The sequence below is a fragment of the Lepidothrix coronata genome, unplaced genomic scaffold (assembly GCF_001604755.1).
Source record: "Lepidothrix coronata isolate B3197 unplaced genomic scaffold, Lepidothrix_coronata-1.0 Scaffold148, whole genome shotgun sequence".
In the NCBI taxonomy this organism is placed as follows: domain Eukaryota; kingdom Metazoa; phylum Chordata; class Aves; order Passeriformes; family Pipridae; genus Lepidothrix; species Lepidothrix coronata.
This window is the reverse complement of record NW_016690328.1, coordinates 1,299,408-1,319,085: the sequence shown is the minus strand read 5'-3', so window position 1 is coordinate 1,319,085 and position 19,678 is coordinate 1,299,408. Positions and strand designations below refer to the sequence as shown.

At 41.7% G+C, this 19,678-nt stretch overlaps 1 protein-coding gene across 6 annotated transcripts in view; it reads right to left on the bottom strand.

Moving 5' to 3' along the window:
- TSNARE1 (t-SNARE domain containing 1) overlaps positions 1 to 19,678 on the bottom strand; it is a 479,220-nt gene that overhangs the window by 46,838 nt on the left and 412,704 nt on the right. For all 6 annotated transcript variants that reach the window (XM_017828461.1, XM_017828457.1, XM_017828456.1 and 3 more), the window contains one exon: positions 17,198 to 17,313. In XM_017828461.1, the coding sequence (XP_017683950.1) occupies positions 17,218 to 17,313 (96 nt within the window). In that variant the 3' untranslated portion in view covers positions 17,198 to 17,217. The remainder of the gene's footprint in view (positions 1 to 17,197; positions 17,314 to 19,678) is intronic.

The following is a 19,678-nucleotide window of genomic DNA, read 5'->3' as shown; positions in this document are numbered from 1 at the left end:
TGAGGGATTTGGTTATCTGAGCTGCAGCATCAAGACTAATGCTTGGGCTGGGGATATTTTTTTAGGGAGGTTTGGTTGTTAAGTATTTGTAAGTAGGTTGAAGGGAGGAAGAACTCTCATGAACAGGACAGTCTGACAAAAATGAGGCCTGTCCCTACCTGGAAGTGCAGAGAAGGCTGTGGAGAGACCTTTTAGCACCTTCCAGCACCTAAAGGGGCTCCAAGAGAGCTGGAGAGGGACATTTTAGAAGGGCATGGAGTGACAGGACAAAAGGTAATGGCTTCAAACTGACAGAGGGCAGGTTTTGGTTAGATATTAGGAAGAAATTCTTTTCTCGGAGGGTGGTGAGGCCCTGGAACAGGTTGCCCAGAGAAATTGTGGATGTCCCATTCCTGGAAGTGTTCAAGGCCAGGTTGGACGGGGCTTGGAGCAACCTGGGATGGTGGAAGGTGTCCCTGCTTATGGTGGAACAAGATAATCTCAGAGGTCCCTTCCAACCCAAACCATTCTATGACATAAAAGAGGAAGAACATGAGTTTCATCCCGAGTTCACTCATGGACTCTCTCTGTTTCTGAGTCACCAAAGCCCCTGCAGTGAAACGTGCACCTGAAACTCAGGAGCAGCTTCACCAGCTCCTACAAGACAGGAAGGTTACACCTGCTCATCACTGGGCTCAAGGCTCTGCTTGAGCTCTTCCCTCCCTAAATCTATTCTTCCCTATTTGTGAATACAAGTCATTATACCCATTTCCTATGAGGAGTGGCTGAAAGAGCTGGAGTTGTTTAACCTGGAGAAAAGGAGGCTCAGGGGTGACCTTATTGCTTTCTACAACCACCTGACAAGAGGTTGTAGATGGGTGGGGGTCAGTCTCTTCTCCCAGATAACAAGTGATAGGACAAGAGGAAATTACCTCAGGTTGTGACAGGGGAGGGTTACATTGGAAATTGGGAAAAATTTCTTCTCTGAAAGGGTGTTTAAGCATTGGAATAGTGGTGGAAACACTATTCCTGCAAGTGTTCAAAAAACATGCAGATGTGGTGCTTAGGAACATGGTTTAGTGGTGGATCTGGCAGTGCTGAGTTAATGGTTGGACTCAATGATTTAAAGGTCGTTTCCAACCCTAGGGATTCTGTGATTCAATGATTTCTGCACATGTTGCCCAACAACACATAGAAAGCTGCCTCATCGTGAACGTTAAAGCCAACATGACCCTCACTGATCTCAGCTACAGTGAGAAACACAACAATGCAACTTCTGCAATGTTGAAGTGAGTGTTAAGGACAAAAAAACCAAAGGAGTGAGTTAACTTGTTCCAGGAGTTAATTTTCACCATTGATGAGAGAGAGGATCAGCAGGACCTAAAAGCCTGGTTTTCAGACTTGCTGGATGGAGGTAACATCATACTTTGCCATGTTTTGTAGGAACTACATTTGGGTTTGTTGCACAGACACTGTGCAGTGAGAAACCACGAGAAACCACAATGGCTTCTTTGTTCTTTTGGGAATGAAGGCTATCAGGCTAGCACTTGCCTTTTCCTAGGGTGCCTGCTGCACCTTGGGTAGGAGCCAGACAACTCATTGAATCAGCATAATTTACTGTCTAGGCCTCAGCAAGTTAATCCCATGGGATAACTCAACTGCAAGGAAACACTTCAGCTGTGTTCAGCCACGGGAATTGTTGAAATGCACCAGGTAAATTAAACTCATCATAAGAAGGTAACATTTCCATATTCTGCTATCCAGGCAAATTAAATGCCTGCCTTATGACAGGAATTCCCTATGGCTACTCATTTTGGACCTGTTCCTCAAGCACTTCAGGCAGGTGTTGTAGCTAATTTGGCTATGCAAATATTCCTTATCTGCTGGAAAGGAGGGCAGATACTTTCCTATATTTCCTAAGAAAGTCAGGATAGTTATTGACAGAAAATAGAGAGGCAAATTCAATTGCTCAGAAACTCAGGAACTCTGGAAAAGTCTGAGCATCCTATGGATGGTCACACAAAGAAGCTGCAGAAAACAAAGCAAGGAAAGGTATGTGGATTAATCTGTCAGTAATTAACTCCTTTCCACACTATTGTGGCTGTTCTTGCTCCATCACCTTCACATCTTCCTTCCCATGACTGCCGCTTTGTGGAAAGAAAGGACAAATGGAATTCTGGCTGCACCAAAGCAAGATGCAAGAGAGAGGAAATCCAATTAGGGATCTGGAGACATCCAGGAAGGGAATGCTGGCTCCTGCCTGCAAGCCTTATTTGGTAAATGTGGTGTGGGCTCTTTGACCACATGGAAACCCAATGTTGCTTACAGGGCAAAAAGATTGGTCATCTCCTGCTGGAACAACAGATCCACAAACTCTGGATTTCTGTGGCAAGAAAAACATGTATGAGGGCTGTCACATGAGTTAATGCCATGTTAGATGCAGCACCGGCCTACAAGTCCTTTTATCTTCCATTCTGGCAAAGGTGAGCTGAAATGTTTCCAGACTTTTCCTCAGTATAAAACTCTGGAGCCTGGAAGAGGTGTGTTTTCCACAGAAGACTGGCTGTTGGCCTGTGTAACCCTTATCTTCCCAGTCCATACACAGTGCCAGCACACACCCACAGTGACATTCTAACAAACCTCTGCCTCCAGGTGGTGTTTCAGATCCTTTTCATTTCAGTAAATCCAAATGGCACTTCCACTGGTGTGCTGGTGTTGCCAGGGATAGAGTTAGTTTTCTTCATAGTAACTGCTGTGGGTCTGTGGTTTGGATTTGTGCTGAAAAGAGGGTTGATAACAGAGAGATGTTTTTGGTTTTGCTGAGCAGAGCTTACACAGAGCCAAGGCCTTTTCTGCTCCTCACCCCACCAGTGAGGAGGCTGAGGGGACACAAGAAGCTGGGAGGGGACACAAGAAGCTGGGAGGGGACACAGACAGGACAGCTGATCCCAACTGAGCCAAGAGATATTCCAAACATTCAACATATAAAACTTGGGCAAGAAGAATTAAGGGGAGACATTTGCAGTGATGGTGTTTGTCTTCCCGAGTCACCGCTATGTCTGATGGATTCCTGCTTTCCTGGGGATGGCAGAACACCTGCCTGCCCACGGGAAGTGGGGAATGAATTCCTTGTTTGGCTTTGTTTGCATGCACAGCTTTTGCTTTACCTATTAAACTGTTTTTAACTCAACCCACAAGTTTTCTTACTTTCACTCTTCCAATTCTCTCCTTCATCCCTCTGGAGGGAAAGTGAGAAAACAGCTGTATGGGGCTGGGGTTAAACCACAGAAATTTGGGACTGAAAACTCAGCTCAGATTTAAAGCCCCCATTTCAGGCATCACTGATTCTGTGGAGTTCAGAACACTTGGCACTCCTAGAGGTGCATTAACACCCAAATACCTGTCTTAAACTTCAATTTCAGATTCACGGTGGATGAGAGAAAAAAAAAAATGGTGGAATGACCTGGAATATGAAAATCTGTTTTCTCAGCTACTGAGAAGTCTTCTCCATTGTGTCTCTGTGCACCAAGATCTTACCAGAAAAAAAGGGATTGTATGGACTCACAGTGAGATTTTCTGTTCCCATGGAAGTAAGCTCATTAACTTGCTGGGTATTTAGACAAAAGCAGCCCCCATGACCACTCATTACAAATAACACAAAAGAAAGAATGGTCACATCTTTCACTTAGAAAAATGTTTCAAAGGGAAAACATTTGGTGCTTATTCACAGCAATGAAGAGTAATTTCAAAGCCCTTTGTTTTGTGCTAAACAACTGAAACCAACAGTATCCAATTTGCACAATATTTCGTAGTGAAACTAAACTGTTTTTAACAAAGATACTGATCATATAATCAGAAAGGTTTGTGTTGGAAGGGACCTTAAAGACCATCTAGTTCCAACACCCCTGCCATGGGCAAGGATGCCACTCACTACATGAGGTTGCTCAAGGCCTCATCCAGGGCCATCCAACCTGGCCTGGACCACTTCCAGGGATGAGGCTTCTCTGGGCAACCTGTTCCAATGCTTTACCACTCTCTGAGTAAAGCATTTCTTCCTAAATTCTAATCTAAACCTGCCCTCTGTCAGTTTAAAACCAATTTCCCTTGTCTTGTCTGCATCTGCCCAGACGAAAAAGTCCCTCTCCCTCCATTTTTATAAGCCCCCTTAAGGTACTGGAAGGTGCTTTAAGGTTTCCCTGGAGTCTTCTCTTCTCTAGGCTGAACAGTCCTTGCTCTTTCAGCCTGTCTGATGCACATATGAAAGAAAAACACGTACACCACTTATACACACAGATCTATGCACATAATACCTAATCCTGTCAGTACTTTCTCCTCCAGCTCCAAGAAAATGGAAGGGAAGGCTGGCTGTGGGTTAATATCATGCTCTTTTAATCCTCTTCATAATGGAATAAATCCTTCCTTTGTCCCTGACTCCAATCATTTCTGTGAGATTGTTTCCCCCACCAAGGGAACTGTTTTTTTACTGTTGCTATTTCCCCCAGATTCTGGGTGCATGTATGTGCACAGACATGCCTGTGTAGCTCCAGCAAGAAATTAATGTGTCAAGTTTACCAAAACCAAAATTCCCACTACAGAAAATTGAATTGAAATTACTACTTGAACACCAAAGATGTCAGAGGATTCTAAAATTCAATATATTCATAATTTTAGAAAAAGAATATATCCCAAGATGACTCCCTTTCCTCACCTACATTTGTCAGCAGTTGTATGACACTCAAATTTTGCTTTATCCCTGTGAGAAGGAAGGACAGAAATGGCTCTGCCTTTGAGTGCTCCTGAGTATTGTCATATTGGTTTCTTTAATCCCACGAGAGGGAAGGAAAACAGTTTAGTACTCCTCATAGTATTTCTTCTGGCTCTAATCTTACATGGTAGAATGGGAATTCAAACCAAGATCTTGCCTTAAACCCAGGGTAACCTTTTCAACTGGATTTCTACCGTAAGCCAGGGTGGTGTGAGGAATGCAGAACAGGTCCCCGTTTGATCTGTTTTGTAGTTGCTTCCCTGTTCCACGTGTGTAAATGACTTTAAATCACACTTTATATGTGTAAATGTAAAGGTGTAAAATGCTCAGACAGACATTAAAGAGGCACAGTTCCATTCCTTGGTAGTAAAGACACAGGAATGAGAGACAGAATGCTCCAGTTCTGGCCTTTTCATCAATAAATATTTAAGTATTCATTGAAAGTGGAAAAGGTGCAAGAAAAAGAAATCAATTCCTCCCTCTCTTCCATGTCTGAGCTGATGTGAGCATTCCCTTTACCCAGTTGTGCATCAGTCTGAGATAATTTGATTAGATTTAAGGTAAAGTTGCTCTTTAGTTTCTCTCCGGATCAAAATCAGGAATGAATTAGAGATGGAGAATGTTCCCTTGCGACTGCTCAAAAACCTGAGCCATGGAAAACCTGAGCCATGGAAAACCTGCCTATCTGTGGAAGTGCAGCACCTGTGGAGCCCAAATCTGCCTTGGATAGGGCAGGTACCCTCTGGCTCAGAGAAGTACTGAGCAAAGAGCATGAGGAAACTCAGTTGTACAAATAAAAGCTCGTTAAAAACAACCAAACAACGTATAACTCCTGGAAAATTGGCTCTCCAGACTGGTGAGTTTAACTGTATGTTAAGCTACTATGATATGCTTTAATTACATTCAACAACACACTACACATCACAGTAACCAGCCCTTATGACCCAGGAAAAGCAGATGTAAATGAATATATGACTGAAGATCAGCACCTGCTACTGCCCAGACAAACTGTTGATTAAAAGCCACCACTAAGCAGTTCACAGTAAACACAGTGGCAAATTATCTATGACTAAAGAAGAAGCTCAGAAACTATTGCTAGCAGTAGATGGCAGAGAAACATTAAAAAAAATAAAAGAGGAGGCAAAAGTGGCTATTAAAATATATTTTGTGCTTATAAAATTAGCCTTAATGAACTATAAAATAAATAACCCTTAATGAACTACAGCAGCCACTTGCAATTATTTCTGTACTAATAAGCTTGGAGAATATATTTGCCATATATTGGTCATTAACGAGATATTATTTGAAATATGTAATTCAGCAAAGGGGAAGTTGTTACAAATAAAAGGGATTCCAGGAAATTTGTTTGTCTCTCACCCCACAGCAATATTTCAGTGTCAAAGGAGAAAATTTCCTAGGCCAATAAATACACAAATTTGTTCGTACAAGCTGAAATGCAGGTTTTATAGCTTCTCTCTTGCATTAAATTTCCTCTCTATTGTCTTTTCAATGTTGTGTTTTGGAAAAAATGTAAATAAACATTGGTTATTGGGATCTGCCTTGTACAGAACATTTAATAGGAATCCTTAATTGCATGTTGTAAACATAATACAAATAGTGGTTACAAAACTAAGAATGATTTTGTTCCAAATAATCAACAAGAGTGCCTCTTCACAGAGAAAACTCTTAAAAGGCACAGTGCTATACATCAAAACCACCCAATCCTTGCAAGAATTAAAATGGAGGTAATTCCATTTCTGGCATAAGAAAGAAACTCTTTTTCATTGTGAGGGTGGTAACAGGGTTCCTCAGAGAGTCTGTGGGATCATCATCCTCAGAGTTGCTCAAGATCTGACCAAATGCTGCCCTGACCATCTGGTCTAAGTGCTTTGAGGAGGCACTTGGACCACGTGAGCCCTGGAGGTCCCTGAGAACCTCAACCCTTGTGTGGTCCTGCAAGGCACTTGCACTTTGGAAGTCTGGCTTTTATTTAAGTGAGGAGATGTACAACCAAATCAATCCAGGCTGGGGGATGAACAGGTCAAGAGCAGCCCTGCTGGGAAGGACTTGGGGGTGCTGGTGGAGGAGAGGCTGGACATGACCCAGCAAGATGCACTGACAGCCCAGAAATCCAAACATGTCCTGGGCTGCATCCAAGGCAGTGTGGGCAGCAGGGGAGGGAGGGTATTCTGCCCCTCTGCTCTGTTCTAGCGAGATCCCACCTGGAGTGCTGTGTCCAGCTCTGGGATTCTCATCACAAAAAGGACATTGACCTGTTGGAGTGAGCCCAGAGGAGGCCACCAAGATGACTGGAGGAATGGAGAACCTCTGCTATGAGGAGTCCTGTGACTCGAGCACAAGTCCTATGAGGAGAGGTTGAGGGAGCTGGGGTTGTGTAGCCTGGAGAAGAGGAGGATCAGGGGAGACCTCATCACTCTCTACAACTACCTGAAAGGAGGTTGTAGCCAGGTGGGCGTCAGTCTCTTCTCCCAGGGACCAGCAGTAGGACAAGAGGGTACAGTATCAAGCTCTGTCAGGGGAGGTTTAGGTTGGATATTAGGAAGAAATTTTTTACAGAGAGAGTGATCAGACATTGGAACGGGCTGCCCAGGGAGGGGGTGGAGTCACTGTCCCTGGAGGTGTTTAAGGTGAGACTGGATGTGGCATCAGTGCCATGGTCTGGGAACCACGGCAGGGCTGGATCAAGGGTTGGGCTTGATGATCTCAGAGGTCTTTTCCAACCCGGTTGATTCTCTGATTCTATGAAAGGCTGAGACAACTGGGATTGTTTAGCCTGGAAAGGAGAAGATTTTAGAGAGACCTTATTGCAGCCTTTCAGTACCTGAAGGAGTTCTACAAGATGGAGAGGGGCTTTTTACAAGGGGAAATGGGTTTAAAATGAAAGAGAGTAGATCAGATATTAGGAAGAAATTCTTCACTCAGAGGGTGGTGAGACCCTGGCACAGGTTGCCCAGAGAAGCTGTGGCTGCCCCATCCCTGGAAATGTTCAAGGTCAGGTTGGACAGGGCTTGGAGCATCTTGGGCTACTGGAAGGTGTCCCTGCCCATGGCAGGGGGTTGGAATTAGATGATCTTCCAATCCAAGTCATTCTAGGATTCAATGAAAAAGCAGATGCCTTGAAAATATTCCACAGATGATAACAGCTTTTCTATTTTTATCTGAAGACCAGGCAAACAATCAAAAGGGATCAAATTACTGCTCTTTAATGAGTTTCTGCTTGTCAGCTGAGAGGCAGCAATGGCTGGGATGTTATTTTGATGACATGACATCAAAACTAATGCATTTTCTTCTGCACCCTCAGCAGGCTGTCCATGGACAGCTACATCAGGTCAGCTGACAAGAGGAAATTCAATCAACCACAGCAAAGTGCAAATTGAAATGTTCTCCACTCCACCTTGCTCATTGTGTCAGTGACAAGAAACTTTGCCCACCTTCTGAGTCAGGATGATGAGATTCCTTTGAGATGCTCAGTTGTAAATCCGGTTTCTCTTTGTACAAGTCCTCAACACAGTAATTTCTGATGATCTACTCGTGAAAGGAATTAAATGGTTTATGCACTATAGAGCAAAGTCATGCAACACTGGAATGTGAAAAGCCCATTTCAGTGTCAAAAAATGGCTATTAATTGAGGAATTAATAATCTGTCAAAGTTTAAGCAATTTCCTTACCAAACCCAAAAGTAAAAAAGCCATTTCTCCAACAGTTTTTTAGGAAATAAAGACTAGTCATTACTAAAGTCAAAAGTTTCCTTTTCCAGTTACATCTAAAAAGCCTATTTTGAGAGCTGAAGCACATTCTGTAAATGAATGGCTGTTGTGAAGCAGATTCCAACTCCTTTTAATGCCTAATGAAACTACAAGGAATATTTCAGAAAATACACCGAGTGCAATGGACTTATAATTCTCTTTTTAAAGTTATTTTGAGAATCTCTCAGAGAGATGATTGCAAATAGGAGTTTACTATTTATATATTGAGTAGACTATATAGAATTAAATATATATTATCAAAATGTGGACATTTTTAATTCTATCCAAGGAAGTGAATAGCTAATAAAGGCATGGTAACCACTACATTATAAAGAGTGCAGAGAAGTGGGATTTTTAGAATTTTTATATTTTTATGAAGGCCTAGGAAGAAAAGGAAGCCACAGAAACAGCCTTGAATAAGGCCTCTACTCTTTGCCTGATTTCTCAGTTTTTAAGATACCTCCCATATCATTTTGGTTGTTTGGAGAGAATCACGTGGTTGCAAAGGAGAACACAACAAACTGCAACACATCATGGGATGGGACCATTTCCCAAACACAATGACCACCAGCAGGGCTTCAGTGGAGATGGCTGGGATAAAGCACAGCAATTTAAAGAGAATATCACTTGTAATGATTTTCCTCTGACACTGAAATGCTGCCCAACCCGTTGGACACCAAGTTGTTGAGCTTGCAGTTCCCTAAGACAGAACTCAAATTCTGGCACTGAAGAAACAGAACAATCTTCTCATCTACTTCACCCTGAGAGGTAGAAAACCAAACAAACTGTCCTCTTTAACATCACTCTTCATGAAGAGATAATCACAGAAGTGCTGCCTTTCTAAGAGCCTTTCCTGCTGGGACTCTACATTCTCGAGCTAAATTGACAAAATATTTCTCCTTTAAAACACTGTTACCAAAGAAAACCTCCTGTGCTGCTTTTTAGGTTTTGTTCCAGAGAACATTGATCCAAAATTACTCTGCTTTGGCACCATCACCAAGGATAACAGCCATGAAACACTTTCAAGCAGCTTCTATGACTGAGAATCATTCCCTGTCATGTAGTGAATGGCACTGATGAACTTTGTGCTGCCCTATTCCCAAGAAAATCTAGGAGGACACAAAGTGGTCCCCAAGCTGCTCTATCACTCCCCTCCTCAGCAGGATTGGGAAACAAAATGGAAAAGAAGTGTGGGTTAAAGTAAAGGCAGGTCAATAAGGCAAAAGCAAAGAAGCAAAGGAAAACAAGAGATTTATTCCCTACTTCCCATTCAAAGGCAATGTCCAGCCAGTTGAGATGACTGAAATGCTGCTGAAACATATAGAACTTGTGGGTTTTGTTGGATCAATACATGCCAGCACAGAACTGGCTGCTCAGGGCCTCCTGTTCCCCCCCTCCCACAAAGCTCTTCGCTCAACAGCAACAACCTCACCCATCTCCCCATCACACCCAGGTCAAAAGGAATTGCTCCTCACAGAAGAATAAACTGCTTCAGATCCTCATCAAAAAGAACCACACACCTTCCCAGACTGACTTCACTGCAAGTCCACTCACCCCAGAGCCAAGGGGCACCAGGATGAATCACAGAATATGCTGAGTTGAAAGGGACCCCCAAGGAATGATGGACTGACTCCCTTGTGCTGATCTTTGCTCTTGTCCCTCTCACAACAGCAAAAACTCACTGTATTTTAGGGGCTGGATGAGACAGATAATTCAAGTGAAAATATCAGCCAACAGGGGTGGAGTGATGTGAAAGCAATTTATTAAAACTCTGTGTTGCTCTTATAAAGAGTTTAATCCACTCTTCTCCTGGGGGCTGCTGATTTCTGTCTCAGAGAACCCTCCTGAGCCATTAATCACTGCAACTGCTCCCTCCATCAGACATCACTGCTGCTGGGTAACTGAGACTGCCCACAAGGAAGAGGATACTTGGAACTGACTCATTCAAAAACATTTTAGACAAACATTTATAACAATCTTTTCCAAATCGATACCAAAATTTTAAGTCACCTCAAGCCATATTTAGGCAGTTAAAGGAATGACTGGTGTTGTCCACAACTGTAACTGAAACATCAGCTTTTCATGTGGTATTTCCTTGAGCATCTGTGAATGAGGCACTATGTGAGGCCAGCAAGACCATTGGTCTGGATGAACAGACCCATTTTTGTGCTGTTTCACAGTTCAAACTGAACTTGCTGAAGCTCAGCCTCTTCTGTCAGGTCCTTGGAGGTGGTTAAAGTTTAAAGACGTTACAAAGCATAAATAATTACTGTCTTCAGATTGCTTTGGGAAGTTTAGATCAAAGACTTGGCATCCATCTGAAGGGTCAAAATAATTCACAGCCACAGGGGGAGTATCCCATTTTCCTGCTGATTGCAAGGAAACCTGAGATGGGATGAAGAAAGCTGCTGACTCTTCCAAAGTCCTACTGACTTTGGATTCAAATCAATGGATTCAAGTTACTACAAGTTAATTGAGCTGCAGGAACTGTCTGCATGTCAACTCTCGAGCTCAGGCAAAGGCAACATAATCCATCCTCCCTTAACTCTGTTTCACAGTAGATTTAATGACCTGGCATTTCTGTGAAGCTTATAAAGACCAAAGAGCATGAAGATGGGCAACAATCAAGGTCACTCTGAAACACATTAAATCACAACCTGAGCATGTGATGTCCTATCAAAACATGAATATATTTGAAGGTTTGGAAGAGATGTGTATAAGTAGTGAAAACTTTTTGAGAGTTTTCTTAGAGAAATTCTTAGAAATTATTCTACCTATTTCCTGGCAGTTCTGCCTTTCTTGGCCTGTTATTTTGAGGGATTTTTTTTTGCATAGAGCAGACTCTTTTCTCTTAAAATTTCTTTTTCTACTAGTAATCATTTCTCTCTTCTACACATTTGTGGCACAGATTTTAATGTGCTGTCAGGGAATAATTTAGCTGAGGGAAATGGAGATGCAACCATTGGAATCAGGAAAGTCTTAAAGAATACAAATGTTATCCTAATTTAAGAAACTGGGCCAAATCATAAACCCAGAGCCATTACATGTTATTCAGTGAAAATTCAGATCTCAATTCAGATCATTTTTGACTTATTTAAATTTTAAGCAAAAATTACTGCAGAATCAGGATGTATCTCACTCTTCTTGCCTGAGCAAAAATTGAGCAAGAATGTCAGGATCCAGCAATTAATTATAGACTAAAAGACAAGAATGGAAACAACAAGAACTGACATCTGACTCTAAATGTAGGAGCCTTTTCAAAGTAATAGGATATGGAGGAGGGGGGGAAATTTTGCAGAGCTATTGATTCCTGATTGTGCTGCAGAACAAACATGGCAGCAATGCCAGAGCCAGGGCAGAGGGCTGAGTTATTTTAGGATTTCAATGACAGCTGTCAAAAATACTGTGACCCTTATAAAGCTTCAAATATTGAAACAAGCTTGAAAACTGAGCCACTCACAGAGTTATTAAGCCATATATAGATGTGTGTAAAAACAGAGGCACTAAGTAAAGCCCTGTGATATCAATTTAAAAGGCAAAAGCAATGCCATGAAACATCCCTGTCCGTGTTTTGCCCTTATTTGCAAAGTTCCTTGGGTTGAATGATTGCTCTGTTCAACACTGAGCAGGAGCTGCTGTGCTCCAACAACATGACACTGCCAGGGAGAGATGCACTGGGCAAAAGTCACAATTTCTGTTGTGTGTGTCAGGAGAAGGTGCCCAGACTTGTCTTCTGCTTGGAAGGAACACCAGAGCTGTAAATGCCAAGTATCACAAAGCCACTTGTCAATCTTTCCTTCTCTGCCACCCACAGCCCTCCTGACCCTGACACACACAGGGTGTGTGATTGCATTTGTTGGTGGGATCAGGTACAGAACACAGGGACTCTGCAGTGCATGAGGTACTAAAAAAACCTAACCAAGCACAAGCAAAAAAACATAAGGTCTGAAAGAAAGGGAAAAAACAAACACCAGAAATGGACTATTTAAAATAAACTGTCTGAGCTTCATCCCCACTGATCAGGTTACATAAAACACTTAATCACATAAGAAACCCATAAATGAATTATGCAGGGAAAGCTGTAACTGTGAAGGAAAACAAAATAATCCAAACTAACCCAATATTTTCTATTTTTCTATGATACATAATTCAATTTAAATTCAAAACAAGGCAGTTGCATGTTCAGGAAACACACACTTAAAGCTGGATTATTACTTTTTCATAAAGACTATGCCTTGCTCAGGAGATGCTGTCCAAGATGTTAGGTTAGATATTAGAAAAATAATCTTTACTGTGAGGATGGTGAGGCACTGGAACAGGTTGCCAGAGAAGTTTTGGATGCCCCATCCCTGAAATTGTTTAATGCCAAGTTGGATGGGGCCTGAGCAACCTGATGTGGTGGAAAGTGTCCCTGCCCACAGCAGGGGGCTGGAACGAGATGATCTTTAAGATCCCTTCCAACCCAAATTGTTCTATGATTCTATGAATTTTTATCTGTACATTCAAGATCATATGGTGAGTGTAATCAGAGTGGAACTCTTTGCTCAGGGTATTTCATATTTTAAAAGTTTATAATGTTTCAAAATGAAAATGGTCAAATTACCAGGAAAGGAATTACTCAATGGCTGTTAAAGATTTAATAACTATCTCCTATATCAGGAAGACTTTGAGCTCTAAGTCACTGAAGGTTGGGAGAATTTGCTGAATCATAGAATCATAAAGGCTGGAAAAGATCTCCAAGATCATCAAGTCCAATCTTTGACTGAACACCACCATGTCAACTAAAGCCTGGCACTAAGTGCCACATCCAGTCACTAATGATCACTTGTACTCCTGACTGTTGTTCTGTTTTCAATAGCTGAGCAACACTATCAACCATTGCATCATCCACCAAGAAGGGAAACACTGCTTTATTCCTCTGGGTCTCTTGCCTCTTTATTCATTGGCAGATTGTAAGGCTGGAAAGCACAGTAAGCCCATGGGATTTAAGGAATCTCTACAGCAAAGTCTGTGTGCTCAGTCCAGCAACCTTTGTCTGATAGAAAGGTGTCTTGGTAAAGAGGAAGGCACCCTCTGTTGCAATGACTTCTTCCAAGAAAAGGGAGCAGTCAAGTCATCATTCCTTCTCTCTCTCTTTGCCTAACAGGATTGAGATGATTAAGTTGTCACTGGAAAGTACATTTTCTAAACATCAAACCCATTTACCATCTTTCTCAGAGTTTGTCACCTCTATTTTCCTATAAATAATGCTTCAGGCTTAGGATTCCAACAGTCTTGATTGTCACTTTGGGTAAGTGTGCACTCATCCAAATGAGTCAAAAGAAGGGCACAGAAGGTCTGTCTAGGTTGAAGAAATATTGACACTGTACAAAGATGTTTTTAACAAAAAGGCTTCTCCCAGACTGCTGCTGCAATCCCGTCCTTTTACATGGGCACTGATGTTGGCTGTGGCAGCAAAAGGAGCAGCTGCAGAGCTGACACAGGATGTGCACAGCGTGACCCAAGAGTTCCTGGGCTATTTTCCTAAGGTGTCAGCAAACAAACACACAGACAGAAGTCCTCAGGAGTTTCTCTTCAGTCTCTGTACATGCTCTTCCCTCTCCCTGCCAGACAAAACTGCCCCAAGGGAGCAGTGACGCACTTATGGCAGAGGCCTGGACGGGCAAAGAGTCGGGGCTCAGAGCTCTCCTGAACAGCTGGGCCCTCTGCACGCACGGAGCCAGAGCCAGGGGTGGCACAACTGCCTGCAAAACTCATGGGAAAAACTGCTTTTTACTTCTCAAGATACATAAAGTGATCTTTGCCCTGGAAGGAACGGGCTTGTCTGTCCAAGTCATGTCTGAGTTGTGGTGTTGAGACGAACCATTGATTCAGTATCATTATTGCAAAAGTAGAAATATCAACCAAATAAAAATTAAAAAAAAAAGGAAGAACACTTTATATGCTAATAATCAAAACAATATTAATAATCATAGATATTAATGGCATAATTTCTTTGACTCACTGAATAGTGACCTTCATATTCTCATTGCCACTGAGAAAAGCTAAAGAAGCCCCTACCTTTAATATCCTGGAAATGGCACTTAAACCACTGGAATGGAGTAGCTGGTGCTGTTTCTTTTGGCTCCTGAATTATCCAGCATGGAGCAAACTCTTTATGACATGTTAAATGGAAGTTCTTGCCAGTCATCACTGAATTTGGGATTTTATTCAGTGATTTGTCCTATGCCAACCACAGTGTTTAGTAACTAGTTTCCTAACTTGCTTTCTTCCCTCTTGTTTTCTCTGAAGAGTCATGTAGAGCTGTTACACACTAAAATCCAGCTGTTCTCCCTCTCCCTAAAGTATGTAAGACAGTTTTATATGAACCGGTTTCTTGAGGTAGCTAAATCTTTAAATACACTGATATTTTGAAATCCACTTATATTTTAAAACCCACTTGCGTTAAAATTCAGAGTAGAATTGCATGCATCATTGTGGACATGGAAATCCTGAAAACATTCTGATCTGGAAATCTTCAAACTATAAATATGAAATCTGTTGCACACCATTTGGGTTAGGAACCATTTCTAAAGATCAGAAATCATACTTGTTCCAGCATAACTTAATGCAGGTTCTGCCTACATTTTTACTGCTGGAGGATAACTCTTGTTTTAGAAGCTTAGTAATTAGTTTCAAAACTGATGATGAAAAGTAGAGGATTATATTTTTCCTGGGGTCTCATTAGTATCTTTAGGTTCACTTCCCCCAAGACATGGATCTCTGAACAGAAGATTAACTTTAGTTTTCCAATGGAGTTTTATTGTAAGAATATTTTGGTTCTCTGACTTTCTCCACTTCAGGGATTTAGATTAAAATGTGTCTAGATGTAGCCAACTGATGATAAGATTTGTAATTTCTAGTAGATAGGAATATTTAACTGTGTTAAAAGAAATTGCATTATATTACAGATTATCATGATGGAACACATTTCCAAACTAATGCAGGGTAAAACCAGAGTAATGCAATTAAAATTATTATAGTTGCTCTAGATTTAAATTATCAGGACAGATCACTGTTTGCACCCATAAGCAGTGTCTCATGTAAAAGAGGGATAAAAATATACATAGAAATTAGATAGATAGATAGATGTGCTGTAAGAACATCGATATTCAGTCAATCTAAAGGACCATTTTTCTGATACCCTCACTTCAGGGCTGGCCAAACACCAAGGAAAATACTTATAGCTATTTCTCCTTGCAATAATGTAGAGCTTTTGATCATCCTCATCCAAACCCAGTGAGGTGGTAGATATCCTTCCACAATTTCTTTTTTTTTGGTCATGTATAATTCCCAAATTTTGGCATCCACAACATCATGCCACAAGTAGTTCCAGAGGTTAAAAAGTGTGGAGAATCATCTTTCTGTGATTGTTTTGAACCACCCCCTTCTAGTTTCTAGTAGAAAGGGGGCAATTCCTTCATCCTTGGGTGGAAGGAGAGCACTGCCAAGCAGCACTGAACTCTTATAAAAGCAAATAATTAAAAAAAATCTATCAATCCTTTGTGCTTTCCCTAAGGTGGTTCCAGAGGATAGCTCAGGCTAACAAATCTCCACTTAAATTTTTGCAAAAGGTCCCAGTGAGCCTCAGGATAAGACAGGATCTACTAAGGACAGGAGTGATGTCACACATGCTTCATTCAAGTCTCTGAGGGACACGAGGGGTCTCTAAACTAAGAATTGTCCCCACCCTCCATTGCTTTCTGCCTCAGGGCTCCTACTTTTTCTCTGCAGGAAAAGTCTCACTGATATTTTTGGGTTCAGGTTTTACCAGTTGGAACCTTTCCCATGGTATCAGCCACACAGACCCCCTCTAGGTGGCAGAAAATCTGTAAATCTCATAATCTCCCCTTGAATAACGGCCTGAAAACCTTCTAAAGAAGGAGACAGCTAGAGATGCTTTGTAACAGAAGGAGATTATCAGAAATAATTTGTGAGTCATTTTCCAGGGGTAATGAGGCAAAAGAAAGGAAAATAAAAACTTTCTTTTTGTCTTATACTTTACATTTAAAGTACAGTCTTTACAGAGACAATATGTCACAGATTATACTTCACCAGTGGGATGAAGTTGTTTTGATATCTCACTATATTGCTGAGGTTACAGCCCAGTCCTCCTACTAGAGACCAACACTCCTTTAGGTGTAGATCCAGGGCAAAGATCTCCAAAAATCCCTTTTTATTTTTCATTCCCTACTGAAATCTCCAGTTGTTTGTTTTCCTGCCCCTCAAGAGAGTCTCTTTGGAACATCTCAGAAGGTAAGTGTGCTTTGCAACATCTCTGGGCTGTTGGATTGTCCCTGGGCTGTTGGATTGTCCCTGACTCTACTTCAATCTGGAGTCTTTAACACTGCTTCTGTTTCTCTAATTCATACGGAATCAGGATCCATCAGCCAGAATTGCTATGAGATCCATGTAAAAGCAAGCCCAGCACAAACAGCAGAGAAAGGGTAATATGATGTTTTGTTTGAATATCACCCTGGCTCACATTTCAGGACCACTAAGGCTATTTCTGAGACAGAGAAATATTTTAGTAGGCCGGACCTGAACCTGCAGGTGAAGACATTTTTTTCTTACCATAATCAGCTCCCTAAACTGTCTCTCAGCCATCTCACAGAGTGTGATAAAAGACTTAGTTAAAGGCTTTTACCTGTGGAAACCACAACCAGCTCAGCGCTTGACAGAGACCGCGATGATGATGACAACGAGCACCAGAACAGCCAAGGCGATGGAGAGGAGGCAGCACTTCATCTTCCTGGCTCGTAGCTGAGAGGAGAAAGACAGAGAAATAAATACATGGATCTTTAATGGGAAGATGGAGAGTAAATTCATGAGAAAATGTTGCTTTTTTTCAATGAAAAAATAGCTATTTGAAAGCAGTCAGTGCAACATGGAGAAATTCTCTGGTTTTTCGGACTTCCAGTGAAAATCTCCCTTAAACACAACACCTTCTCTACACTACTTTCTTCCTGCTTAAATCATCTTGTCACACTAAATATTCAGGCTTTGCTTAGAGGGCTGGACTTGGGTAAGGCTACTCAGTTTGGTTTTGGTTGAGGGGTGTCAGATCTGCTTTCTGGCTGCCAGGAGAAAACTGTCTCCTGTGAGATAAAGAGGTCCCTCTCCACTCTGCTGTGCAATGAAATTGAGACAAGCAATAACATGGACTGTTTGCAGGGCAGGCAAATATACTTCCAGTGTTAACCACCCTGATTTCATTCCATTTCAAATACAGAAAAAGAGACTCTACAGAGTTTTAACTTTGATGCTCGTTTCTACTTCAACCCATCAGCCTACCCAGTGACCTCCATGGACATAATGTTATTTTTTCCTATTTAAAATCTTTTGTAATAATTCAATTCCTTTTTAGATGGATTAGAAGGAGGTTGTTTCCATGATCCCACACTGTATGTTATCTTCTTATCCAATACAAACACAAAAAAGTATCTTCAATGAAACAGTTAACACAGACATTTTCCTTGAGACCAGATCAACCAGTCCTGCAGCCACCAGACTTGGTAACGTCATCTTGATATGAAAAGATTTATTTATTTATTTTTCAACCCCCAATCAAACGAATTCTTTTATTAAAGTGTGCATTTCCAGACTAGTAGGTTTTTTTCACATTAAGACACTGTGTTGTCCTGCCTCCCTGGCAGATAATCAGTGAGTCATCTTGGCTCTCCATCAGCTTTTCAGTTACTCACACAGATATGTTTTCTTTGGGTTTGGGAAAAAGAAAAAAAAAAGCACTTTAAATGCATCATCCCATGTGCATGTGTTAAGAAGGATCTTTTTGTCAGGCATGAAAGGAAAGAGATGTGCAAGGGGATTCCCCAAAACCTTACTTTGGGGTACAAATTTGTTCACACTTTTCCATCAGTTTACTGTGAATCTTTGGGGAGAATAAAGGTGGACAAGGGCTCACAGAAATTATTGTGAGGCCCTGGCACAGGTTGCCCAGAGAAGCTGTGGTTGCCCCATCCCTGGAAGTGTCCAAGGCCAGGTTGGATGGGTTTGGAGCAACCTGGTCTGCTGGAAGGTTTCCCTGCCCATGAAAGGAGGCTTGGAACTGCATGATCTCTAAGGTCATTTCCAACCCAAACCATTCTATGATTCGAATTCTCTTTAATATTTCCCCCCCCACCACAAATTGTTGTTTCCTCATGGCAGCTCCACAACTGGAGCTTTAATTTCTAGAAGGGTAACTGCAGTGCACTCTGAAAGCTCAGCACATGAGACAACAGACCTGCTAAACCATCCCCTCTTATTTTAACCTTGATTAATTCCAAGTCAAACCAGGAAACCTCTGCTCCCAAGTGCAAACTTCGGTGTCCTTCTCCAACTCTAAAATGTCAAAGCCTGTGTTTGGTCAGCAGAGGACGCTGATGGGTAATTTAGCTTCAAGCAGCAGTCTCAGATAATGCTGAAAAGCAGCTTCAAATGCTGCACAATTATCACTTCAGAGGGCTTTTCCATCACTCTCTTTGCAGAGAGATTCCCCTGTTTTCCTCCTTCCACCCTTACAAAGTCCTATTCACTCTAATTTTGCATTTATATGTTCTCGCCTCCTTCCTAATTTTCTTGGTTTTAACCAACTAAAGCAAATATAAAACTCAACCATAAACAAACTAAGACTGATCAGAGGTAGGAAAAATGCAGCCTAGCCTCTATCCTGGTATTTGGTCCACAGTTTATGAGCTTGTCCTGGCTGGTAAGTCAGGATAATGATTCCTGCTGTTTACAACATCTCTTAGTAGATTTAGTATTTCACAGTCTTAAAATCTGGGGCAGGATTCTCCTGTTTATTCCTAGTTCTTTTTTCTTATTTTATGTTTCAGCAAGGAAAATGTTCAATATTTTGAGTTCCTTTAGTCTCCAGCCATAAATTTGTACATGCTGGTGGAACATTAGAAGCTGTTCCTGAGCTCTGTCTGATCACACCACCTTTCCTACAGATCCTGAGGAAGAGTGGCTGGATATCCCAGCTTCTTTTTGTCACTTGGTTAAAAAAATACTGATATTTGAGCAAAAGGCAGCAACTCCCTTCACTCTACAGGTGCCCAGACTGTTTCAGGAAGGGCTATGGAATCATCCCTTCACATGTAACTTGACACAAAGGTTGGATTTG